Genomic DNA, 27,236 nt, shown 5'->3' with positions numbered 1-27,236 from the left:
TCGTGACTTCCCACCCAGTGATGTCACACCACTGCGAAACATTACTGATTTTCAAAAGCAAATTTCAACAAGGCATTGCTGAGGGCACTGCCAAGGGGCACTGCTAAGTGACACTGCCAGGCGGCCTTTGGGGAGCTCCAATGCGGGGGGTTCGCTTTATCCATGCCAGGGCAGTTTAGCACACTGGACTAAATCGCTGGCTTTGAAAGCAGACCAAGGCAAGCCAGCAGCACGGTTCGATTCCCGTAACAGCCTCCCCGAACAGGCGCCGGAATGTGGCGACTAGGGGCTTTTCACAGTAACTTCATTGAAGCCTACTCGTGACAATAAGCGATTTTCATTTCATTTCAGTTGCTCTTCTGAATGTGGTGGGGGTTCTCCTTACCCTTTATCCGTGGGGTGGGGGGGTGGGGGTTGTGCCCTTCTTTGTAGGTGGTCCCGATTTCCATGGGGGTGTCCCTGGAGTTTCAATGTCCATGGGGTGGGCGAGGGTGCCTTTTATTTAAATCAAGATGGGGGCACCCTTTACAAATGGCACCTGATCTCAGGATTCCTGCCCCTGTTGGCTATCTTAGGTCCCTCCCCTCCAGCTGACGTTATAAATCTTGCTTCCCCTTTGAAATTGCACAGAGTGATGATCAATATGGCGGGAAAAGCCTGCTGTACAGCCTTCTAGCTTCATGCTGGCTTTCTCGCCTGAGCCAACAGGAATGTCTCTAATTTCCAACTGTAGAAGTGGAAAAGAAATCATCAATCTTAAGGTAATCATAGAGCAACATCCCACTTCTCCTTCACTGGCAAAATCCACCGCAGCATCTTTCTGAATCCCTTAGTGCAACATCTCGACCAGACTCTGTCGCTGGAGTGTCAGTGTGGATTTTGAAAAAGTTTACAAAGCGTGGATATAGTGTTTGCTGTTAGACCGTTCCAGCTGAAATGCCAAGAAGAGAACATGGACCTCTACATCTCGACCTGACCAAGACCTTTGGAAGGTTATGTGGAATTTGGCTGAGCGGAGAAATTCATCACAATGGTTTGACTGTTCCATGGCGGCCTGCTTGTACATGGCTTGAGTATGGTGAGTCTTCTGACCCTGTCCCAGTCACTAATAATGTGTTCTAGTGCCAACCCTCTTCAGCAGGATTTTTCTCCACCATGATGGTGATCCTGGCATTGAAATCAGATGCTGCGTGGATTGGAAATTTCTCAATCTTTGATGACTCCAGACAAAGACCAAGGCCTTCAAAGACATACATACTTTGTCATTTCCTCTTTGCTAATGACTGTGCACTAGCTGTCAGTTCAGAGTTAGACGTGCAGTGTAGCACTGACTTGTTTTCCGATGCATGTGACAACTTTGGCTTTACAGTCAGCACAATGGAAACTGAAATAATGTACAAATAAAACTGAAGTAATGTAGTGTTATTGTCACTGGACTAGCAATCCAGACACCCAGTAATGCTCTGGGGATCTGGGTTCAAATCCTACCACGGCAGATGGCCAAATTTGAATCCAATAAAAATCTGGAATTAAGTCTCATTGTGACCGTTGTCGATTGTTGTAAAACCCCATCTGGATCGCTAATGTCGTTTCGGGAAGGAAATCTGCCGTCCTCACCTGGTCTTGCTCCAGATCCACAGCAATGTGACTCCAGATCCACAGCAATGTGGTTGACTCTTCAAAAATAATTAACGCTCAATTCGAGGGCAATTAGGGATGGGCAACAAATGCTGACCTTGCCTGCGATGCCCACATCCCATGAAAGAATAAAGGAAAAAAGAAGCCTTTTTTTTGTGGATGTTTCAATCCATAACCAGAAACAGTCAGCAGAGGATAAGTTTGCTTATCTCGGCAGCACACCCTCTCTCGCTCTCTCACTCTCCCTCTCTCTTGATTGAGCTGTCTAAATTGATGATGAGTCACACGCAAGAATTGCCGAAGAAGCAACATTTGAGCATCAGTCTGGGAACGAACTGGAGCATGTCTGTCTACCAATCTGAAAGTCTACAGAGCAATAGTTCTGACCGCTCTGGCTCTGTGTATGCGAGACTTGGACATTGTACCAGAGCCAGGACGATGGACCACATTCCCTCGAGCTGCATTTGGAAGCTCCTGAAGATCAGATGGCAGGACAAAATAGCAGATGCTGAGCTGCTCACCAGAGTGGCATCCACTGAGATGGTCACTGAGGCTGCCATGTAGTCAGAATGCCTGACACTCACTGACAGAATGAATCTTCAATGGAGAGCTAGAGTCTGGGAGTTGCCTCGTGGCAGTCAATAGAAACACTACAAGGACACTCTGAAGCTTTGCTGAGGCGTTTTGACATCGACTTCTAATTCTGAGGGGGGTGCTTGCCCAGGATCGCTGCTGCATCTGGCAAAATCACATTCAAAAATGGTGCAGCCTCCTTTGAAAGCATGGACACATTAGAAGCAGCAAAGGAGCAGAAGGAGAGGAAGTCCAGAGCTGGCAACTCATCCAATCCTCTGTGGTATCCTGCCCTATTAACAGCAGACTGTCTGGGTGCAGATTGGCCTTAGTAGACACCTATGTACTCACAGGTACCCTACCGAACACCCCAGATGATGAACATGGTCACCGTCGCCCTGTAGGATGAACAAGACTAAACGCAAAACAGGTCAAATCTATCACTGTCACCATTCCTTCCCTTTCTAAGTTAAAATGTCTGAAAGCAATCATGGCACATAAAACAGCCATGCTTTGGGTGGGATATTAAACCCACATCTTGCATTTTAAAGGCACAATTTAATGGCTTTGTTGCGCTAAAGTGAGAGTACGATGAGGCCGTTAGATCGCGGGGGAGGCCAAAAAAGGAGAAACGCGGATGGTGCCGATCGGTTTGCGATCTACCGTCTCGCTCCCATTGCCGAGATCTGGAACCCGCTGCAGCGTGGCAAGAAACCACTTAATTGCCTTAATTGCCACTGAAGGCCAATCTCCAAGCAATTAACGGGAGGGACTCCCTATCTAACAGCCTCCCGTGATCGAACGCACCCCCCCCCCCCAGCAAGTGGTCGCGCAGGTGCTCATTACTCCTTTATAAAAACCTGACGCTGGTGCCTCCATTCCCCTATTGCCGTCATGGCACAGGCGTCGCTGGTCTTCTGAACAGATGGCGGACACCATGTGCTGCAGGAGGCTCCACCTCAACAAGGGGACGGAGCAGCACCTGTGCCATGTCGTCACAGACGTGGCACCACGTGGAGGGGGAGGATACCTGCTCCCGGTGGCCATCAAGATCACTGCAGCCCTGAACTTCTCCGCCTCAGAATCATTCCAGGGCTTGAGCAGGGACTTACGTGGCATCTCACAAGCTACAGCCATGAAGTCATGATTGCCCTGTTTACTCGGGCAACGATCTATATAAACTTTGACATGGAGCAGGCCCAACACAGGATGCCCGGGCACCAGGATTCTCCACCATTGCCGTGATGCCTCAGGTCCAGAGGGTAATAGATGGCACGCATGTCACCTTGCGCTAACTGGGCCCTCAGGGATTGCCCGATATCAACAGGAAGGGGTTCCACTCCCTGAATATCCAGCTCATGTGCGACCACCACATGAAGGGCATGCACATATCTTCCCGCAACAGTTAAATCCTGGGGCAGTCGGATGTCCCCAGCCTCTTTGCGGGTCACTCCAGGATGGCCAGTTGGCTCCTGAGGAATAAGAGAACTTAGCTAATGACGCAGGTACAGAGGTCAGTGACTGATGCAAATACCCGATACAATGAGGCTCATGTAGCCACGCAGGCTGTCATCGAGCGATGCATCAGACTGCTCAAAATGCAGTTCTGATGCCTCTAGTGCACTGCAGTACACCCCCCAGAGGGTCGCCTGCTTTGTGGTGGTCTGCTGTATTCTCCACAACCTGGATGGCCCGACACCGTTGGATGAGGATCTTGCGGATTGATGGACATGTGGTCAGTGGGAGGGATGGGTCGTTCTGTATGGCATTAACAACTCACGTGTGACAGGACATCTGGGTGGGGGTCGGTAGAACCTCACCTCTTCACTGTATGCCAACCTATACGTCGGTGACAGATCAGTCTCCAGCCACCCCCATGACCCCAGGACCTGTTCCTCATGGGGGGTGAGGATTCTGATGTCCGGCAACCTGTTCCCCCCCCCCCCCCCCCCCCCCCCCCCCCCGGGCCCTCTCATGTCTGTTGTGGGCCAACTTCTCCTGCGGAGACCAAGAGTGAGCTGAATGTGTCATTCATCGCAGGGACGGGGATTCGGTGGGGAGGTGGATGGGGAGTATGGGTGGGTGGGGAGTATGGGGGTTGGAAGTATGGGAGCGATGGGGTGTATGTGGTGGGATGGGGAGTATGGGGGAAGGGGGGATGGAGAGTATGGGGGGAATGGGGAGTATGAGGGGGAGTATGATGGGAGTATGGGGGGGCGGAGAGTATGGGGTGATGGGGAGTATGAGGGTGATGGGGAGTATGGGGTGATGGGGAGTATGGGGAGTATGGGGGTGATGGGGAGTATGGGGGTGATGGGGAGTATGGGGGTGATGGGGAGTATGGGGGTGATGGGGAGTATGGGGGTGATGGGGAGTATGGGGGTGATGGGAGTATGGGGGTGATGGGGAGTGTGAGGGGGAATGGGGAGTTTGGGGTGATAGGAAGTATGAGGTGATGGGGAGTATGTGGTGATGGGGAGTATGTGGTGATGGGGAGTATGGGGCGATGGGGAGTATGGGGCGATGGGGAGTATGAGGGTGATGGGGATTATGAGGGTGATGGGGAGTATGGGGTGATGGGGAGTATGTGGTGATGGGGAGAATGGGGAGTATGGTGGCACCTGGGTGATGGGGAGTATGTGGTGATGGGGAGTATGGGGAGTATGATGGGGATGGGGAGTATGGGGTGATGGGGAGTATGGGGGGAATAGGGAGTATGGGGTGATGGGGAGTATGGGGTGATGGGGAGTATGGGGTGATGGGGAGTATGGGGTGATGGGGAGTATGGGATGATGGGGAGTATGGGATGATGGGGAGTATGGGGAGTATGGGGAGTATGGGATGATGGGAGTATGGGGGATGGGGAGTATGGGGGGATGGGGAGGATGGGGAGTATGGGGAGTATGGGGAGTATGGGGTGATGGGGAGTATGGGGTGATGGGGAGTATGGGGTGATGGGGAGTATGGGGTGATAGGGAGTAACGGGGGAATGGGGAGTATAGGGTGATGGGGAGTATGGGGTGATAGGGAGTATGGGGGAAATAGGGAGTATGGGGTGATAGGGAGTATGGGGTGATAGGGAGGAAGAAGGAGACTTATGTAAGGCTGAAGAAACAAGGCTCAGACAGGGCGCTGGAGGGATACAAGATAGCCAGGAGGGAACTGAAGAAAGGGATTAGGAGAGCTAAGAGAGGGCATGAAAAATCTTTGGTAGGTAGGATCAAGTAAAACCCCAAGGCCTTTTACACATATGTGAGAAATATGAGAATGACTAGAGCAAGGGTAGGTCCGATCAAGGACAGTAGCGGGAGATTGTGTATTGAGTCTGAAGAGATAGGAGAGGTCTTGAACAAGTATTTTTCTTCAGTATTTACAAACGAGAGGGGCCATATTGTTGGAGAGGACAGTGTGAAACAGACTGATAAGCTCGAGGAGATACTTGTCAGGAAGGAAGATGTGTTGCGCGTTTTGAAAAACTTGAGGATAGACAAGTCCCCCGGGCCTGACGGGATATATCCAAGGATTCTATGGGAAGCAAGAAATGAAATTGCAGAGCCGTTGGCAATGATCTTTTCGTCCTCGCTGTCAACAGGGGTGGTACCAGAGGATTGGAGAGTGGCGAATGTCGTGCCCCTGTTCAAAAAAGGGAATAGGGATAACCCTGGGAATTACAGGCCAGTTAGTCTTACTTTGGTGGTAGGCAAAGTAATGGAAAGGGTACTGAGGGATAGGATTTCTGAGCATCTGGAAAGGAACTGCTTGATTAGGGATAGTCAGCACGGATTTGTGAGGGGTAGGTCTTGCCTTACAAGTCTTATTGACTTCTTTGAGGAGGTGACCAAGCACGTGGATGAAGGTAAAGCAGTGGATGTAGTGTACATGGATTTTAGTAAGGCATTTGATAAGGTTCCCCATTGTAGGCTTGTGCAGAAAGTAAGGAGGCATGGGATAGTGGGAAATTTGGCCAGTTGGATAACAAACTGGCTAACCGATAGAAGACAGAGAGTGGTGGTGGATGGCAAATATTCAGCCTGGAGCCCAGTTATCAGTGGTGTACCGCAGGGATCAGTTCTGGGTCCTCTGCTGTTTGTGATTTTCATTAACGACTTGGATGAGGGAGTTGAAGGGTGGGTCAGTAAATTTGCAGATGATACGAAGATTGGTGGAGTTGTGGATAGTGAGGAGGGCTGTTGTCGGCTTCAAAGAGACATAGATAGAATGCAGAGCTGGGCTGAGAAGTGGCAGATGGAGTTTAACCCTGACAAGTGTGAGGTTGTCCATTTTGGAAGGACAAATATGAATGCGGAATACAGGGTTAACGGTAGGGTTCTTGGCAATGTGGAGGAGCAAAGAGATCTTGGGGTCTATGTTCATAGGTCTTTGAAAGTTGCCACTCAAGTGGATAGAGCTGTGAAGAAGGCCTATGGTGTGCTAGCGTTCATTAGCAGAGGGATTGAATTTAAGAGCCGTGAGGTGATGATGCAGCTGTACAAAACCTTGGTCAGGCCACATTTGGAGTACTGTGTGCAGTTCTGGTCGCCTCATTTTAGGAAGGATGTGGAAGCTTTGGAAAAGGTGCAAAGGAGATTTACCAGGATGTTACCTGGAATGGAGAGTAGGTCATACGAGGAAAGGTTGAGGGTGCTAGGCCTTTTCTCATTAGAACGGAGAAGGATGAGGGGCGACTTGATAGAGGTTTATAAGATGATTAGGGGAATAGATAGAGTAGACAGTCAGAGACTTTTTCCCCGGGTGGAACACACCATTACAAGAGGACATAAATTTAAGATAAATGGTGGAAGATATAGAGGGGATGTCAGAGGTAGGTTCTTTACCCAGAGAGTAGTGGGGGCATGGAATGCACTGCCTGTGGAAGTAGTTGAGTCGGAAACGTTAGGGACCTTCAAGCGGCTATTGGATAGGTACATGGATTTGGGTAGAATAATGGAGTGTAGGTTAACTTCTTAAGGGCAGCACGGTAGCATTGTGGATAGCACAATTGCTTCACAGCTCCAGGGTCCCAAGTTCGATTTCGACTTGGGTCACTGTGTGGAGTCTGCACGTCCTCCCCGTGTGTGCGTGGGTTTCCTCCGGGTACTCCGGTTTCCTCCCACAGTCCAAAAATGTGCAGGTTGGGTGGATTGGCCATGTAAAATTGTCCAAAATTCTTTGATTAACCTAGGACAAAAGTTCGGTGCAACATCATGGGCCGAAGGGCCTGTTCTGTGCTGTATTTCTGTAAACATAGGGAGTAACGGGGGAATGGGGAGTATGGGGTGATGGGGAGTAACGGGGGAATGGGGAGTATGGGGTGATGGGGAGTATGGGGTGATAGGGAGTAACGGGGAATGGGGAGTATGGGGTGATGGAGAGTATGAGGGGGATGGGGAGTATGGAGTGATAGGGAGTATGGGGGAATGGGGAGTATGGGGTGATGGGGAGTATGGGATGATAGGGAGTAACGGGGGAATGGGGAGTATGGGGTGATGGGGATTATGAGGGGGATGGGGAGTATGAGGGGGATGGGAGTATGGAGTGATGGGGAGTATGGGGGGAATGGGGAGTATGGGGAGTAATGGGGGAATAGGGAGTATGGTGGCACGGAGGTGATGGGGAGTATGATGGGGATGGGGAGTATGGGGTGATGGGGAGTATGAGGGGGAATGGGGAGTATGGGGGGATGGGGAGTATGGGGTGATGGGGAGTATGGGGAGTAATGGGGGAATGGGGAGTATGGTGGCACGGGGGTGATGGGAAGTATGGGGAGTATGGGGGGAATGGGGAGTATGGTGGCACGGGGGGAATGGGGAGTATGGTGGCACGGGGTTGATGGGGAGTATAGGGTGATGGGGAGTATAGGGTGATGGGGAGTATAGGGTGATGGGGGTGTATCAAGAGAGATGCCGAGTATGGGAGGGCGGCGTGGGCAGCATTGCTGGACATGGGGGCCGGGACATGGACAATGCTGGGCAGGGTTGTTGCTGGGTGTATGCTCACCCCTGTTGGCCGGTGGGAGGTCATTGACCTTCTTCCGGCACTGATGATGTTGCCCGAGCTGACGGCCGCTGCCACTTCCTCCCAGGTGGCACTGGCTGCCCTGTGGCTGACCCTCCAAGACCCCCAGGGGAACAGGGCATCTCTTCTGATTTTGGCTGCGTTCAACAGTCTGGCCAGGTGGGGATCCCCGAATCGTGCGGCTGGTCTTCTTGAAGGCACGGCTGCGAGCTGACTGCGGTGACTGTGCAGGAGTGGTTTAAGTGTTGTTCTGCCTTGTTAGCGGGGGGCTGGCGAGCGTGGTCCTGGAGAATCAGCCATCAGATCAGCCTGTAGGGCCTCGTTAAGTGGATCAATTAACCAAAGCTCATGCAAAATGAATAATAATAAAAAGCTGACCAAAATGTAAATAGCATTAGTAAATGGCACCACCCAGGTGCCTCCCCACTTTGAAACAAAAAAACGTTCTCATTATTTAAAAAAATGTTTTTCTTTTGTGTGTATATTTGTATTTATACCATGTACAACAAAACCCAATAAAAACATATTTTTAAAAAGTGGACCAATTAATATTTTATTGCAGTGAAGGCCTCACCGGGCAGAGTCTCGGGAAGCTCGCGGCAGTTCCCGCTCGCTACCACAGAAACATTTCCCACTAAATCATGCCCTAAAAGTGAATGTTCTCATGGCACTATTTAAAGGACAACAGGATTATTCCCAGTTTTCTAGCCAGCAGTTATCGCCAGTAGCATTCCTGCTTCCATGAAGGAATAAAGGAACTCAAGGCTTTTCACAGGCGTCATGTCAAATAAAATTTAGCATCGAACGAAAAAGGAGGTTCGAGAACACATGTGCCAAAGGGCAAATATGAAATTGTTCGTTTTGACAGGAAGAATAAAAAAGAAGCTTATTATCTAATTGGTGAGGGATTGCAGAGCTCTGAGGTGCAGATAGATTTGGGTGTCCTCGTGTATCAATGTTCCCTCGAACTTCTATTTTCTGTGCGTGGCTAATTTATTGAACTCCATCGACCATTAACTCTGCCACATGGTTATAACTTAAAGGCTTGTGCATGGCTTGTTTATTGTCAGCGCCATACGTTCCTGGTTGCTATGTGGCCGCGCACCTATGGAGCTCAGAGGGAACATTGGTCAGCACCACCAAGAAACAGATTTAACTAGCCTTTCACGCTGTGGCTGGCACAGAATGGCTCTACACATTGTTCACTTACCCAGCAATAGTGATTGAGGTTGCTTTATCAAACCCTCGAGGTCTGTCTGCTGTATGATAGTAAGACAATAGCTTATCCTTTCTTTCATGCATGGGCTGAATGGTTGACTTATTGGTATATATGTAGAATGCTAGCTAGCATTCCAGTGAAGCAGGGTGTTATGATGAGGTATTTGGGGAAGTTTTGTTCATGTAGCTCTCACAACATCATGAAACGGAGTCAATTTTCACTTTTGGGGGAGCGGGGAGCAGGAGAGGGAGGGGAGGCTGTAGGAAGCTGCAAAGGAAGACCAATGGGATGGAGGCCTGCCAACAAGCAGCCCGTTGGCAATTGCTGGTGTCCTGCCTTTGCTGCAATTGTGTCATTGCATCTCCTGGAAAGGCAGCATTAGAGAGCTAATTTTAGTGCTCCTTTTTAATACGACATATGGATTATTTCATTTTTACACTTTAAATCGACTGTCAAAATGTTTGTTGTGCTAAGCATTTACAGCTGCTGTTCATTGTCAGAATAAAAGGGAGTACAATCCTCATTTCCCTTACATCCCTATTTCAATGGTTGATTTTTAAAAATAAAATAGCTTCCCCTCCTCTCTGGAAGGTGCTGGCGGATACTGGGGTATGGTCTCGCAGGCGCCTGTTATTTGCCCAGTTGAGCGTTTTTCACCCGTGAAGCTGAGTAATGAGTGTTGTCAGGCATCCAATTTTTGGGAGCAACCCAGCCAAGCCAGATCCTGCGCTAAGCTGGCATCCACTCACCCACTTTCCAGTTGGGATCAGGAGATGAGCTGGAGTGGGTCACAGTGTGTTCTGTTATTTAAACAGTCCAAATCATGATTTACCGCTGGCTCTGGTTTCCAATTTACAAAATTATTCAGAACATAAGCTTCCATGAAAATAAATGGCTGGACTGCCAACAACTATAACTTGCATTTATATAGCGCCTTTAATGGAATAAAGGAACTCGGGGCTTTTCACGGCGGCGTGTCAAATAATATTTGGCTCGAGCCAAAAAGGAGGTTCGAGAACACGTGCGCCAAAGAGATAGGTTTCAAGGGCAAATATGAAATTGTCCATTTTGACAGGAAGAATAAAAAAGAAGCTTATTATCTAAATGGTGAGGGATTGCAGAGCTCTGAGGTGCAGATGGATCTGGGTGTCCTCGTGTACGAGTCACCAAAGGCTAGTGTGCCGATGCAGCAAGTAATTAGGAAAGCTAATAAAATCTTATAGTTTATTATGAGAGGAATTGATTACAAAAGTAGGGAGGTTATACTTCAGTTGTACAGTGATGTGGAGATGCCGGCGTTGGACTGGGGTGAGCACAGTAAGAAGTCTTACAACACCAGGTTAAAGTCCAACAGGTTTGTTTCAAACACGAGCTTTCGGAGCACGGCTCCTTCTTCAGGTGATTCACCTGAAGAAGGAGCCGTGCTCCGAAAGCTCGTGTTTGAAACAAACCTGTTGGACTTTAACCTGGTGTTGTAAGACTTCTTACTGTGTTCAGTTGTACAGGACATTGGTGAGATCACATCTGGAATATTGTGTACAATATTGGTCTCCTTACTTCACGAAAGATGTAAATATGTTAGAAGCATTCAGAAGGCTTGCTAGACTAATACCAGGAATGGGTGGGCTGTCTTATGAGGAATGATTGGACAGGTAAGGTTTGATCTACAAAACTTAGAAGAGTAAGAGGCGACTTGATTGAAACCTTGAAGATCCTGACTTCAAAGGGTGGATGTGGAGAGGATGTTTCCTCTTGTCAGAGAATCAAGATCCAGGGGTCACTGTCTAAAAATAAGGGGTCGCTTATTTAAGACATTGATGAGGAGAATTATTTTCTCTCGAGTATTGTGAGTCTCTGGAACTCTCTTCCTCAAAATATTTGAATATTTTTAACACAGAGCTAGATAGTTTCTTGATAAACAAGGGGTTGAAAGGTTATCGGGGGGGGGGGGTCGTAGGCAGGAACACGGGGTTGAAGTTACAGATCATCCACTATCTCATTGGATGATGGAGCAGGCCCGAGGGACTGAGTGGCCTATTTCTGCTCCTGATTTGTTTGTACGTTCATATAGCGGTAGAAAGACAGAGCCACATCACCTTATGTAGCTCAATGTGGTATTTGTTTTGTCACACTTCTGTAAGGCTCCTTTTATAGGTTCTATATTAATGTAAGCTGCTGTTGGTGATATTAATTGAAAGGATCAATATTGGTCAAAGGGCAGCCAACTCTCTAGGATTGGGCTGGAGGACTATCAATCTCCAGGACACTGCTGTGTGAGACCCTGGAGAAAATCATCAAGATGTTAATCGAGATTGCTTTTTATTTGTCATTTTGAATGAACATAACACTTTACCAGATATAAATATATTGGAAATGGAGAAAAATGGCTCTTTGGCTGACAGTCAAGCATCATATATAGGTACACAGAAGATAGGAGCAGGAGGAGCCCTTTGGCCCTTCAAGCCTGCTCCGCCATTCATCACAATCATGGCTGATCATCCAACTCAATAGACTATTCCTGCTTACTCCCTATAACCTTTGACCCCCATTCACCCCAAGTGCTAATCTAGCCACCTCTTGAATATATTCAATGTTTTGGCATCAAGTACTTTCTGTGGTAATGAATTCCACAGGCTCACCACTCTTTGGATGAAGAAATGTCTCCTCATCTCTGTCCAATTGGATAATAAACGTTTTTGCTTTCCAGCTAGATGAGAAAAGCAAGACATCACAAGGATGGATGTGGTGGCCGACTAATGGCTGGAATGGGGGTGGGGAGGGTGCGGAGTGCAGGGTGGACAAATCATGAGATTAAACCACTAGCAATACATTTAATCACAGTTGGCAACCCTAACTGGTAAGGACACAGTAGAGTTAGCTGAAACTTTGCGCTTAGGTGTCTGTAACAGGAAATGGGCTGACAATGGTCTGACACAGATCTGAGAATGTTACTCACTGAGAATGGCTGACGCCAGCAAAGGCCTAGACTTTCCATGTGGGTCCTGGCAGATCGCCCGAAGCGCCACTATCGTTTTTGAAACTTTCCTCAGCGAGTTTCTCTGTGCTCCTGTAAGATTGACCTGACAGGGAAAGTATAGTGAGCTCCAAGCTCAGAAGCAGCTTTCGGTCCCCATTGCCACCAGTGGAGGCCTCACCTGCCATTTAAACAGAATCGGTGGGAACGGATTGGGAAATTCAGCCAATCTGATTGAACTGTTCTTCTCCACTCACTTCGGTTAGAGAAGAGTTAAAATTCCCCCAACTATTTATTTTAGCTAACTATTCCGGAAGCTTACAACTAAATCTGTTGAGCTAAAGGGTAGATAAGGGAAGAAATTATCTTGCCAACTGATTCCATGTGGTTGCAATGAATATAGATTGCTGTAAACTACATGAGAAGGTAACATGCACATTGTATAACTTCCACTGATAATAGCCATGAAAATATTAATTTTCGTAACTGTAAGGGAATCGCAAGGATGTCTTGGGACCATATGCAAACCTTCCCAAATGGATACTCTGGCTAGCCTAATGAATCCACCAAGTTCAGACCGCCTCGGGTCTGGTTTAGCACACTGGGCTAAATAGCTGGCTTTTAAAGCAGACCGAGGCAGGCCAGCAGCATGGTTCAATTCCCATACCAGCCTCCCCGAACGGGCGCCGGAATGTGGCGACTAGGGGCTTTTCACAGTAACTTCAGCCCCCCCCCCCCCCCCCCCATATATTTATATCTGGTAAAGAGTTATGTTCATTAAAGATGACAAATAAAAAACAATGGGTGGGATTCTCCGACCCTCCGCGCTGAAATCGCGCTCAGCCTGGGGGGGGGGGGGGGGGGGGGGAGATTTACCCAAAATAGGCCCCCACGTCGGCATGCGATCCTCCGGCGACCGGAGATTCACCGCCATTTGCGCATGCGCGATCAACGCGGCGCCGGTCGGAGGCCGTTGGAAAAGGCCCCCCCCCCGGAAATTCTCCGCGCTCGACGGGCCGAGTGCCCAGTGGAAACTCAGAGTCGCGTCTGATGTGGGCGTTATGGTGGGGATTGGACACCGGGGGGAGGGGGGGCCTTGATGATGGACAGGCCCATGATCGGGGCCACCAATCCGGGAGCGACCCATCTTCCTCCGCGCAGCGCCCGTGCCGCGGTGGGCCGCCGTGCGCATGCGCGGCCGCATAGTCTGTCCAGCAGGGACCCCACCAGCAGCCAAAGCTGCGAGACGCAAGCCGGAGGCCTGCTAGCCCCCTGGAGAATGGGTAATCACGCCGTGATTCTCGCACGTTTTCCAGCGGGCGTGGAGACTTAGTCCCCAAAAGGGAGAATCCCGCCCAATCTTTTTTAACATCTTGAAGATTTCACTAAGGTCCTTCTGATCCTTCCTGCCAATGGGATCTTCTGGTCTTAGCGAACTTGACCCCCCCCCCCCCGCATCATGTTCCCCAGCGGAAGAGTGAGAAAGCCATACCAAAGCCCATAGACCTTAGTGGGATCAGATGATTCCGCTAGGGCCAATTACTCACCGAATCTGCCACAGGAAAAGCCGCCACAGTGCATGCTGGAAAATCCCAGCCCACGTTCTGTGTGTAGTTCTGAGCAATGTGCACAGTATTGGTCTCCTTCTTTGAAAAAAGGATATTGTTGCGTAGAAGCAGTTCAGAGAAGGTTCACTTAATTCATCCCAGGAATGAAGACCATATCTTATGAAGATAAGTTGAACAGGTTGGGTCTTTTACCCACTGGCGTTTAGAAAAATGAGAGGTGATTCTCTTAAAACATAGAGGATCCCGAGGGGACTTGATAGGGTGGATGCATGGAAGATGCTTCCTCTTGAGGGGGAGACTAAAAGTAGGCTTTACCAATAAAAGAGTAAGGGGGAGAATTTTCTTCTCTGAAATTTGTTAGTCAGTGTAATTTTCCTCCCCAGAAAGGAATGGAGACTGGGCCATTGAATTTACTCAAGGCTGACTTTGTTTTTTGATTTGCAAGGGTCAAGGGTCAGGGAAAAAGTGGAGTTGAGACCACTATTAGATCAACCATGATCTTGCCTACTGGTGGAGTAGGTTCAAAGGCAGCGCCGGCCCTAGGGTTGCTGGCGCCCTGGGCAAGCTGAACTTCGGCGCCCTTGGGGGGGGGGGGGCGAGAGGGGGGGGGGGGGGGCCGAGGGGGGGCGGACCCGAGGGGAGGGGCGGACCGAGCGGGGGGGGGCCGAGCGGGGGCGGGGCGGCGGGGGGGGGGGGGGGGACCGAGCGGGGGCTGGGCTGGGGGGGGGGCGGGCCGAGCGGGGGCGGGGGGGGGGGCGGACCGAGTGGGGGCGGGGGGTGGGGTGGGGCGGGGGGGGGCGGACCGAGCGGGGGTGGGGGGGGGGGGCGGACCCGGGGGGGGGCGGACCCGGGGGGGGGGGGGCGGACCGAGCGGGGGGCCGGCCTGGGGGAGGGCGGCCACCGCGCATGCGCTGGTTGGCACCGGCCCAACTGCGCATGCGCGGGACCGGAGTCTGGCACCCCCTAGCACATGGCGCCCCGGGCGACTGCCCGAGTTGCCGGTGCCTTGAGCCGGCCCTGTTCAAAGGGCCAAATGGCCTATTTCTAAGTCCTATGTTTCTTGTATCCCTATATATATATTGTGCCATTAAGTGTTGCGTGGTGAATATTCTAAATGCAATCACCCCTTTGTGATATGACAATTCTGGACTTTCAACGTTACAAAACTCTCCACGACAATTCACTGATACATGCCAATAAAATAAATGCAGAGCCTAAACGAGAGTGAACTTTGTTTAAGAAACAGTTTTGATCAGGTTTTAAAAGACAGAGAGCTGGAGAATTTTAAGGAGTGAGTTCTCGAGAATGGGACTGAGGCGCCGTAAGACTTTCTACCAATTGGGGGTCGAAGAGAGGAGGAACGAACAGGAGTTTAAAATCAGAAGAATAGAGTATTTGAAGCTGGCAGAGGCATGGTCGGACAATATAAAGTGTGTATTTATAGATGAGGACTGTAATATTTCCAGGTTTACCGATGACACAAAACTAGGTGGGAATGTGAGCTGTGAGGAGGATTCAAGAAGGCTTCAAGTGGATTTCGATAAAATATTAAAGCATGCCGCTGTTCAGAGAGACTTGGGTGTGCTAGTGCATGAGTCACAGAAGGTTGGTTTACAAGTGCAACAGGTGATTAAGAAGGCAAATGGAATTTTGTCCTTCATTGCTAGAGGGATGGAGTTTAAGACTAGGGAGGTTATGTTGCAATTGTATAAGGTGTTAGTGCGGCCACACCTGGAGTATTGTGTTCAGTTTTGGTCTCCTTACTTGAGAAAGGATGTACTGGCGCTGGAGGGTGTGCAGAGGAGATTCACTAGGTTAATCCCAGAGCTGAAGGGGTTGGATTATGAGGAGAGGTTGAGTAGACTGGGACTGTACTCGTTGGAATTTAGAAGGATGAGGGGGGATCTTATAGAAACATTTAAAATTATGAAGGGAATAGATAGGATAGATGCGGGCAGGTTGTTTCCACTGGCGGGTGACAGCAGAACTAGGGGACATAGCCTCAAAATAAGGGGAAGTAGATTTAGAACTGAGTTTAGGAGGAACTTCTTCACCCAAAGGGTTGTGAATCTATGGAATTCCTTGCCCAGTGAAGCAGTTGAGGCTCCTTCATTACATGTTTTTAAGGTAAAGATAGATAGTTTTTTGAAGAATAAAGGGATTAAAGGTTATGGTGTTCGGGCCGGAAAGTGGAGCTGAGTCCACAAAAGATCAGCCATGATCTCATTGAATGGCGGAGCAGGCTCGAGGGGCCAGATGGCCTACTCCTGCTCCTAGTTCTTATGTTCTTATATGTCAGGCTGAGCAAATGAGCAAGAACATGGCAGATGGAATACAGTGTGAATACGTATGAAGCCATCCACTTTGGTAGACAAATCAGAAGTACTTCTTAAATGGTTAGAGGTTGGGAAGTGTTGGTGTATAGAGAGACCTGGGGGTCCTTGTTCATGAGCCACTAAAAGCCAGCATGCAGGTGCAGCCTGCAATAATAATAATAATAATCACTAATTGTCACAAGTAGGTTTCAGTGAAGTTACTGTGAAAAGCCCATAGTCGGCACATTCCGGCGCCTGTTCGGGAAGGCCGGTACGGGAATTGAACCCGCGCTGCTGGCATTGTTCTGCATTCCAAGGCAGCTGTTTAGCCCACTGTGCTAAACCAGCCCTTATAGGCTGGTTAGGGATTGCAAGGGGATTGGAGTACAGGAGCAAAGATGTCTTGTTGCAATTGCATCGGACCTTGGTGAGCCGTGTCTGTAGTACTGTGTACGGTTTTAGTCTCTTTATCAAAGGATGGATGTACTTGCCATAGACAGAATTCAATGCAGGTGACCAGACCAATTCCTGGGATGGCGGGATTGTTTTATGAAGAGAGATTGAGAAAATTGGGCCTGTGTTCTCTAGCGTTCCAAAGTATGGGAGGTGATCTCATTGAAACATACGAACTTCATACAGGGCGTGACAGGGTTGTGTCTTCCTGGGCTGGTGAGTCTAGAAACAGGGGGCACAGTCTCAGAATAAGAGGCTGAACATTTAAGACTGAACTGAGGAGAAAATTGTTCACTCAGAGGCTGGTGAATCTTTGAAATTCTCCATCCCAGAGGGTTGTGGAAGTTCATTGAGCATATTCAAGATAGAAATCAAATAATTCTGAGGGGCCTGTTTGTGGATGGGAGGTTCGCGAGCCTGGGTGAGTTAGAGGGGAAGTTTGGGCTCCCCCCGGGGAACATGTTTAGGTACATGCAGGTTAGGGCGTTTGCCAGGCGGCAGATGGAAGAGTTCCCTCTGCTGGCCCCACGTGGGGTACGGGACAGGGTGCTCTCGGGGGTGTGGGTTGGAGGAGGGAGGATTTTGGACATATACCGGGTAATGCAGGAGGTGGATGAGGCCTCGGTGGAGAAGCTGAAGGATAAATGGGAGGAGGAGCTGGGTGAGGAGATTGAGGAGGGGACGTGGGCGGATGCCCTGGAAAGAGTGAATTCCTCCTCTTCCTGTGCGAGGCTTAGCCTCATACAGTTCAAGGTGCTGCACAGGGCCCACATGACTGGGTCGAGGATGAATAGGTTTTTCGGGGCGAAGAAAGGTGTGCTAGGTGCTCAGGGAGCCCAGCGAACCACGCCCATATGTTCTGGGCATGCCCAGCGCTGGGGGAGTTTTGGAAGGGGGTAGCAAGGACAGTGTCGAGGGTGGTAGGATCCAGGGTCAGGCCAGGCTGGGGACTCGCAATTTTTGGGGTTGCAGTGGAGCCGGGAGTGCAGGAGGCGAAAGAGGCCAAGGTTCTGGCCTTTGCGTCCCTAGTAGCCCAGCGGAGGATCTTGCTTCAATGGAAGGATGCGAGGCCCCCAAGCGTGGAGGCCTGGATCAATGATATGGCGGGGTTCATCAAGTTGGAGAAGGTGAAATTTGCCCTGAGGGGATCAGTACAGGGACTCTCTAGGCGGTGGCAGCTGGGGGAGAGGAGGGGAGGGGCGGGGGGGGGGGGGGGTTGTTTCGGGGGAAGGGAGAAATGTGTATATGTGTTTATTGGATATGCCGGGTGTTTATCTATCTCTCCTTTTTGTAGTTACGGGGGGGGGGGGGGGTTTGGTTTTGGGGGTTAGTGTGTTTTTATTTTTGCTGTTGTTAATATTGTTTTCTTGTTATTTTCTGTTTTGGATATGTTTTTGAAAATCTTAATAAAAATTATTTTAAAAAAAAAAGAAATCAAATAATTCTTGGATACTAATAACATGAAGGAATATGGTGATAGTGTGAAACATGGCACAAGAGATAGATGATCAGCAATGTTTGTTTCAATGGCAGTGCAGAATCAATGGAACTAACAGCCTACTCCTATGTTCCTATGAGAGTAAAAAGCATATTACTTTAATAAATGAATACTGTAGTACTGCATTATACAGTCAGTTCCACTGACTGTGCAATTTTTAAATATATATAGTTTTTATGGGATATGGGCATCACTGGTTAGGCCAGTATTTATTGCCCATCCCTTGTTGCCCTCAGAAGATGGTGGTGAGATGCCTTCTTGAACACCTGCAGACCCCAAGATGTAGGTACACCCACTGTGCAGTTAAGGAGGGAGTTCCAGGATTTTGACCCAGCGACAGTGAAGGAACGGTGATATATGTCATAAGTCGGGGTAGTGAGCGACTTGGAGGGGAACCTTCAGGTGGCAGCGTTCCCAGGTATTTGCTGCTCTTGTCCTTCTGGATGGTAGCGGTCGTGGGTTGGAAGGTGCTAACTAAGGAACCTTGGCGAGTTACTGCAGTGCATCTTGTGGATGGTACAGATATATATGCATAGAATACGCACATGGCTCCCACAGTTCGTTGGTGAGGGAGGGAAGGAATATTTGTGAAAGGGGTCTTCTCTACACAATAAAGCCTTATTTTTAACTCAGTTGATTCAGTTTTAAGGTTTCAAAGTCATTTACTTAAATGGACGAAGTGACATTTCTGTGAGGTTCACCAACTATTTCAAATAAAACAATGAAGAGCAACATTGAAAGAACTGAAATCAACAAAAGAAGGCACAAAAAACAGGCAAATAAAATTCATGTAAGAATCAAAATGCTTGAGATTTAAGGGCAGCACGGTGGCACAGTGGTTAGCGTTGCTGCCTCATGGCACTGAGACCCAGGTTCGATGCTGGCCCCGGGTCACTGTCCGTGTGGAGTTGGGTCTTACCCTCACAACCCAAAAAGATGGGCAGGGTAGGTGAATTGGCCACACTAAATTGGATACTCTAAATTAAAAAGAAAAAGTGATATTTAAAACAAAACGGAAAATGCTAGAAAGACTCAGTGGGTCAGTCAGTATCTCTGAAGGAAAAGGACACGTTTATGATTTGGAAGGGATCCTTTCTTCTGCCAACCATCAAGAAAAGCAAGAGGAATAAAGTAAACCCCAGAAATTTAAAGAAGGAATGAGAAAACAGAAAAGTATACACCTTCAGGAAATCATGGCAATTCAAAGAATCACAGCAGCCCTGTACAAAGTCTACAGTACCATTCATACTTAAATAGGATTGCATAGAATACAGCACAGCATCTGGCAATTTAGCCTAACCAGTCCATGTTCACTTGAGCCTCCTCCCATTCTTCCTCACCTAACACTATCAGCAGTACTCTCTACTTCATTCTCCCTCATCTAGTTTCCCCTTATAAGTACCTATAATACTCAACTATATCCTGTAGTAGCAAGTTCCACATCCTCACCGTTCCTGAGGTAAAAATGTTCCTTCTGAATTCCCTACTTGATTTCTTAAATTGATTATATTATTTTGAAGACCTCCAATTTGGCTCTTCCCACAAGAGGAAACATTTCCTCTGTATCCGCTCTATCAAAACCTTGAATAATTTTAAAGACCTTTATTAAGTCACCTCTCGGTCTTCACTTTTCAAGAGAAAAGAGATCCATCTCTTTCATGCACCCGGTTAAAAGTGCTCGACACAGGACTCTATTGCAATTTGGTTAGATCGCGCCCCCAATGTTGAGTTATTTTCCAATCACCAGTCCAAATATTCTATTAAGTTTAGTGAAAGGGAAAGTCACGATAGTCCCCGAGGACCACAGGTTGCTTTCACTTTTTGAAAGAGGGGGCTGACTGGTGGCGATTTAACCTGAGGGTCACCACACCAGGCAGGGGCACGGTTGGGAATGCGGAGCCTTTATGGATAACCTCAGCCGGTACAGGAATTGAACCCTTGCTGTTCGCAGCACTCCACATCATGAACCAGCCGTCCAGCCAACTGAGCTAACTGACCTGCACCTCCCATAGTTTAGTGACTGTACTTACTAAGAGCACAGATTGACTGCATCCACTTCTTGAGGGACTAATCATGCTATGCAACAATGCTGTTGACATAGATTGGCAGAACATGTATCCTGGTTACACAGCTGTTCAGTAACAAAGCGGAGGAAACATTCCTTAAACATGTTGCCAATTTCACATCAAAGGTATCAAGCGAGGAGCACTCCTTAAATTCCTGCATTGATATACAGATGACTGCAGGTTAAGACCTTGGGACATTTTACTGCATTAAAGGTACCACATAAATGCAAGTTGTTGTTTTTGTCCGGAGTCTCAACATATTCCAACCCTGTGGGAGAGAAAATGACGAGAAAGGGAAGGAAAAGGATACTTTTGGAACTAGTCCATCTAAAAACTTCTCTGAAAGCGAAGATACAGTACCTCTTTAGGAAAGAAAAACTCCAAACGGTGCAGACATTTTTGCATTTGCTGTAAACGATACTGTGTGTAAGGTCAAATTCGTAGGTTTGGATAATGTGAATGTTAAGATGGTTGGCTACCATTTAGCACATTGTATTATTGTAGACGGTGTAAAATGCGTCTTTGAGATAAATGCACCAAATAGCAGACAAGGCAATGTTTCATGCTCCTGCCAATTTGCATATTTTAGTAAGTTTACAGAGTGGACCATGTACACGTTGGAATTTCCTTTGGGGCATAATTCGGAAGTTATATGTGAAAAAGCTTTCATTCATGTGTCCATCCTTATTGCCATTGTCTACACTCAAATTTCCTACCAATCCCATTAGGCAGAATGGAAAAATGGGTTATAACAAGCAGAAGTCATTGTAAACAACTCAATCCTGGGGAATGTGCTAGCATCACAACATATATTCCTTTTCTGAGCATGCAAATTAAACTTCCAAACCATCAGTGATGCCCAATAGGCGTAGCAAATTCAATTTTTAATGTGGCTTAGATGGCTGCCAATGAGTGAATTCAAAGAAACAGAAAATAATGTGCAGGTTTCAGTAAGGGCGGATATCTTTTTTAATAATTGATCCAAAAAAAAATCACAAGTTAACATGATTTTATTTCCTACAGTGCGTAAAACTCTGGGCTTAATTTTCACTGGCTTTGAAACAACTTAATTGCATGGAATTCATGCTCCACAGCACCTTCATTCTGGTGAGGCCATTATAAAGAACGGAATGCATTGAGCCGTGGGAGTGACAGTGATTGCTGGTGTGCTGACATCATGGAGGAAAAGTCAATTGACTTTTGGCTATGCTCCAAATCTTCCGGTTTCTGCTTCTGGGGGGACTGGAAAATACCACCCTCTGTGTCGGCTCATTGTCCGTGCATAATATAGCCCGTGCGTAATATAGCTACAGTATTGACAAATGAAAAGGAATAGGCGAAAAGTTGAACTGACTGACAATGCTGGGGAAAAGAATTGAAGTCCTACCACAGTGAGAAAATGAGAGATGAAATGGACTGCAAGTCCAAAGAAAGTCTGTTGTTGGCACATGTACACAGGCCCCCCCTTATCGCGGTACACAAAATAGTTAATGATATGGAAACAATTACCGGTAGTGCAGAAAAGTTTTATTAACAGAAGTAGAAAATGGATGCTACTAAATGTCAACTTTAAGACAACATCAGGAAATTACTCTACACACAAAGAATAACTGAGACATGAAATAGAGTCCTCATAGAGTGGTAGAGGCACAAAACAATTAAATCTTGAATTGGGTCATTGCATTGAATAGTGCCATGCCTAGTAAAAGCATGTGCTGTTTATACCCTCATATGGAAGCATCTGGAACTGTCTTATATTTGTTTAAAAAATGGACACGAACAACTTTTTAAGATGGCTGTTGCAAATCATGTGACTTTGGCATTTGGCCTACATTTGATATCAAGTATATCTAATTAAATAGATATACTTGATATCAAATGTAGGCCAAAGCCATTCACCTGAAGAAGGAGCCGTGCTCCGAAAGCTCGTGTTTGAAACAAACCTGTTGGACTTTAACCTGGTGTTGTAAGACTTCTTACTGTAATTAAATGTGGACATGGGTGAGGGCACCTCAAAGCCATTTGTGGAATTTACACAGCTTATTGTTTATGGATAGGCCAGGCTGAGTTTCCAGACTGCATGTCTTCACGTTTCACCTTGGGTGAAAGGGAAGATTGAAACTCAGTGGTCACCATCAACATCCCATTGTATCACACTGGGTCCCCGATCCTAAATAGGTTGGTGGGCCGCAGAAGTGTTAACCCCGCTGACGTGATCAAAGCTGGTTTTCAGAGGCTGCACATTATTATCCCAGGACCCAACAGATCTGTAGGTCACCCTCCAGTCTGACAACCGGACTCTGAAATAAGCTGCAACTGTTCAAGCAGCCAAAGTACTTAACCTGTTCTAGGTTCAAAGTGCACCTGAGAACCAACCTCCTGGATGTTAAACTACTGGAACCCTTGCAACTTGTTGTAAGACCCAGATTTCAACTTTAAATCATTAAAACTATTCACAAAACCACATGGGACACTGGAAACCATAAATCAAAGACTGAATTAACTGTAACTTGTGAAGGTGCATTATTTGCATGTGGTGTGTGTGTGTCTGTGTGTGTGTGTGTGTGTGAGTGCATGTGTGTGACTGAATATCTGATATTGTGTTAATTTGGGGTAAGTGTGTGAGAACAGATGAAAGCAAATTACTGCAGATGCTGGAATCTGAAATCAAAAGAGAAAATGTTGGAAAATCTCAGTAGGTCTGGCAACATCTGTCAGGAGAGAAAAGAGCTAACGTTTTGAGTCCAGGTGACCTTCTTTATTTTAAACTCACACAAGCTTGCTGCTGGTTAATTTATGCAGAATACACACTCCAAGGAAAAGAAAAGGCACACCTACTTCCATGAAAAAAACATTCAGATTACAGCCAGTAAGGGAGCAAATACGTTTTGTTCTCGGCAATGGTCTTTCATATCTATCGCTATCTCGCAACCACAGTTGTTTCTCAATCAGCTTGTTATGTAACTGTGAGGAAATGTGAGCACCTACCTGTCCACTCGTAGCTGGCAAACAATACTTAGTATGTCGACCACTCCTTCGTTTTTCAGCTGATGGCATCCAATGGTGATAGCAATAAAACAGCCTGTTCTCCCTATCCCGGCACTGAAAGAAAAATAATGTAAATGTATCCAGTAAGTTCACAGTCATTTAATTAGTGTTCCCATGTTATTTTCTAAATGGAATTACATGGGGCAGTCTTGTTGCTTAAATTTAAGTTCTAGATGGAGTAAAATAGACTGGCAATGAGAAGTGGGGAATTATTTACATTTTATTATTCAGTTGCCAGTGTAGCTGTAGCAAGGGTGTGAGTTGCAAGGTTGTGAGTTAAAGTTCCCCTACTGGAATTGGGCACAGAATGAAAGCTGACACGCCAGAGAAGAATTGAGCGATTGTCGTACTGTCAAAGGTGCCATCTTTCAGAGGCCCGGCACCTTCTCTCTCAGGTGGGTTTAAAATCTCTCATGGCAGTACCCTGAAGAAGAGCTAGGTTGCTATTCCTGGAGTCCTGGAAAACATGGGCGGAATTCGCCCCAAAAAATGACAAGGTGCCACTTTGGGGGAAAACCCGTGGGAATCACGTCGGAACACCAATCGCGATCTTGGAGCCAGGGGTGAAATGCGCCGAAAAAGTGTGGGATCTGAAGATGCTGGCAATCTTGGCTTCACAGAGATCTCAACGGTGACAGTGCAGCACCCCCCCCCCCCCCCCCCCCCGTCCCCCGTACCCCACCGTGCCCAACCGCCAAGCCGCCCCCAACATTTCAGGCATCTGGGCTTCAGTGCCCATCCCCCACCACTACCACCCTTGGCTGCATTAATCCCCTCTCTTTGCCCCTCCCCCCCCCACCAAAAGGATTGCTGGCATTGGGGCCCTCCCAAAGGGCCATCCTTCAGGCTCTGCCACCTTCTTGCCGGCAACGACACATCCCCTTCTAGCCGGTACCAGCAACCCCCTCCGCCAGGTGAGCCACACCCCGCTATGGGGGTCACCAAATGCCCCCCTCCATGCCCCACAACTGCATGTCCTCCCTTCATGATCCCCACTTAATCTCCCATTTTAGGGCCCCTCCCCTTCATGGCCCCACCCCTTTTGGCCCCACCCCTTGGCAGTGACAACCTAGTACCCTGACAGTGCCAATTCTCACTGGCGAGAATCCCGATTCCTGACATACGCGTGATTTTGGGTCCACGTCGCCTTTACGCTGATGGCAAACAAGGGCTCAAAATCACCAACAATGCCTGTCCACCAGTGGCTGTGAAGGGTTCTGGAATGTCCTGTGTTCGTGAAAGACGCCAGATAAATGATAGTCGTTACTTTATTTTGAATATTGGGGCTTGAATGGATAAAATGAATAATTTTGAGAACTGCGTATTGGGCTGACTTTAAATAGGTATTGTTAGTTTGGTGACTCTGAGGATATTATTTCAAAGGGAGTTTCATTAAATGGGTAAATGTTCAGCTCTTCCTTAGCTCCGTCTATGCACTGATTGTGTGAAAATTCAAAGCAAGTGATCCTATGGGATATGAAACAGTAAAGCAAGAGCTGATTCATTAATTACAGTTCAAGAAGCAGACTCTCGGGGGAAGGACAATTAAAAAAATATTGCCTCTGTTTCAGATCATACCATAGTCATGGCTCATTCACAAAGTCAGAACATGATTCACTGCAGTGCAGGTGAAGAATTTAATTTAAAAAACTCAATTGATGAATAATTTTACTACTTTTTAAAAACAGTAAATATCTCAGTGGATCTTTACTATTGAGATAGTTATGCTTTAACTGTTTACAAGAACTATACGTGTAAACCATGGCTCAGTTGGTAGCAGTCTCATCCCAGAGTCACAGGATTCTGGGTTAAGTCCCACTCCAGGGCTTGAGTACAAAAATCAAGACCGACTCTCCAGTGGAGTGCTGAGGGAGTACTGTGCGGTCAGAGAATCAGACGTTAAACTGAAGCCCAATCTACCTTTTTGGGTTTATGTAAAAGATCTAAACGCTTTATTTTAAAGAACAGCTGGGGAGTTGTTAACTGATGGCCATGGTCAATATTCTCAATCAACATCAGAGAAACAGATTACCTGGCCACGATCAAACTTCCAGTTTGTGAAAGTTAACTGTGGCAAATTGGTTGGCGTATTTACTACGTTATAATATTGATTACATTACAAAAGCATTTAATTGGCTGTGAAGGACTTTGAGATGTCTGGTGATCATGGCAAATGCTACATACATGGAAAGCTTTCTTTTTTCATAATTCCTAACTACAATCGCCCAGTCCATTAGCAAGTATGACAACGTACAAAGTTTGTTCAATCCTCATTTCTGAAATCAAGATAAAAAATTTCTTCACAGACCAAAACATTGTAAAACACTTTACCTGCAGTGTACAACAACAGGGCCTCGACCTGGTGATTTCTGCCTCGTCTCCTCCACTTTCAGCATGAGTTGCAATAGTGGTTGTGCACTATCTGGGGTTTTGTGATCAGGCCAAGACTTGTACCAATAGTGTTTTATGTTTTGAGACTTGCCTTCATGCTGGTCAGAAAAGATAGAGGCACATATGTTATTAATTTTGATGATACACCGTTTCATTCTTCCAGTCAACGTATATCTCCTCTCTACCGCAATCTTTTCCAAACACTCGAACTTCTGGTGCTCATTACTTTCCTCAGTCTACTTCCCTTTCTCCTACCAATTACCGGAGTTTAAACTCAAGGTTGACGCAAAACAACTTCTTGATTTATCTCACCTTCTCTTCTAGTTTTCAACCTTGGTATGTTTAAAGTTATGAAGATTCTTGGCTCTTTGCTAAGATTCAATACCCAATAATAAAAGAAGTACCATTTCATATTAGAACTACAGTTTTAGAGGGCAGCACGGCGCGCAGTGGTTAGCACTGCTGCCTCACAGCGCGAGGTCCCTGGTTCAATCCGGGCTCTGGATCACTGTCTGTGTGGAGTTGGCACATTCTCCCAGTGTTTGTGTGGGTTTCGCCCCCACAACCCAAAGTTGTGTAGGGTGGGTGGATTGGCCACGCGAAATTGCCCCTTAATTGGAAAAAATGAATTGGGTACTCTAAATTTATTTTTAAAAAGAACTACAGCTTTTGAAATCACGCCTTTAAGAATTAATCACGTAATTGGCAAAGTAACGTTAATGTTAGATATATTATGTACATTATGTAGGTAAAATCTATAATATATTTAACACATTCAATGGAATGGAATTAACATGAAAAGCTTTGGAAAGGGAGTTTGTAATTATGCTAAAACCCGTCCTTTAATATTGAGATGTTTTAGTAAAGCAATTATGAAAAAAACAACTGGAATATTGGGATACACAGCCAGACAGTTTACAGAGGTTTTGCTACAGTTTTGGGATGCATTAGGCAGACGTCATGAAGTTCAATTTTGATCATCATAGTTCTGAAAGATTGGCGAAAATGCAGAGAAAAATCAACAAATCCTCAAATTTAAAGGAATAAGTTGCGAGGAAAGATTATACAAGTTCAATTTGTACAAATTTAGGTACAAGGCGTCAACAGTTATAGATTTCGCCAATAGGTATGCACATGTAAATTAGTGAAAGCTAAATTGAAAATAGTCAGTGAACTTTCTTAAGCTTAAATCATGGTAACGTTAGGATAGTCTATCAAGTAGGGTGGTTCATGGAAAAATGCGACTGGATGCTTGCTAGGAGTTAAAGCATTGGGAAGATGAATCTCAATGAGTTTATTGGTCTTTTCATGTCAATTTGTTCTTAAAATACATCATATGTACATAATACTCACAAAAAAAAATGCCTAGCTTAAATAATGTAATACGGTGCTGACAGTACAGTCAAAGCAAAGTAAAATTAAACAATGAAAACAATTTTATTACTACATTAACTATGAAAAATGTCAACCTTGTATTT

The 27,236-nt window shown here is 46.9% G+C and overlaps 1 protein-coding gene across 2 annotated transcripts in view; it reads right to left on the bottom strand.

Annotated features, from left to right (window-relative positions):
• Nucleotides 1-27,236, bottom strand: part of ptprr (protein tyrosine phosphatase receptor type R) — a 281,259-nt gene that overhangs the window by 22,922 nt on the left and 231,101 nt on the right. For both annotated transcript variants that reach the window (XM_038780900.1, XM_038780901.1), the window contains 2 exons: nt 25,699-25,856; nt 23,308-23,421 (listed from right to left, as the gene is read on the bottom strand). In XM_038780900.1, the coding sequence (XP_038636828.1) occupies nt 23,308-23,421; nt 25,699-25,856 (272 nt within the window). The remainder of the gene's footprint in view (nt 1-23,307; nt 23,422-25,698; nt 25,857-27,236) is intronic.

This window comes from Scyliorhinus canicula, chromosome 20 (assembly GCF_902713615.1).
Source record: "Scyliorhinus canicula chromosome 20, sScyCan1.1, whole genome shotgun sequence".
Lineage (NCBI taxonomy): Eukaryota > Metazoa > Chordata > Chondrichthyes > Carcharhiniformes > Scyliorhinidae > Scyliorhinus > Scyliorhinus canicula.
This window is presented reverse-complemented; position numbering and strand designations above follow the sequence as displayed.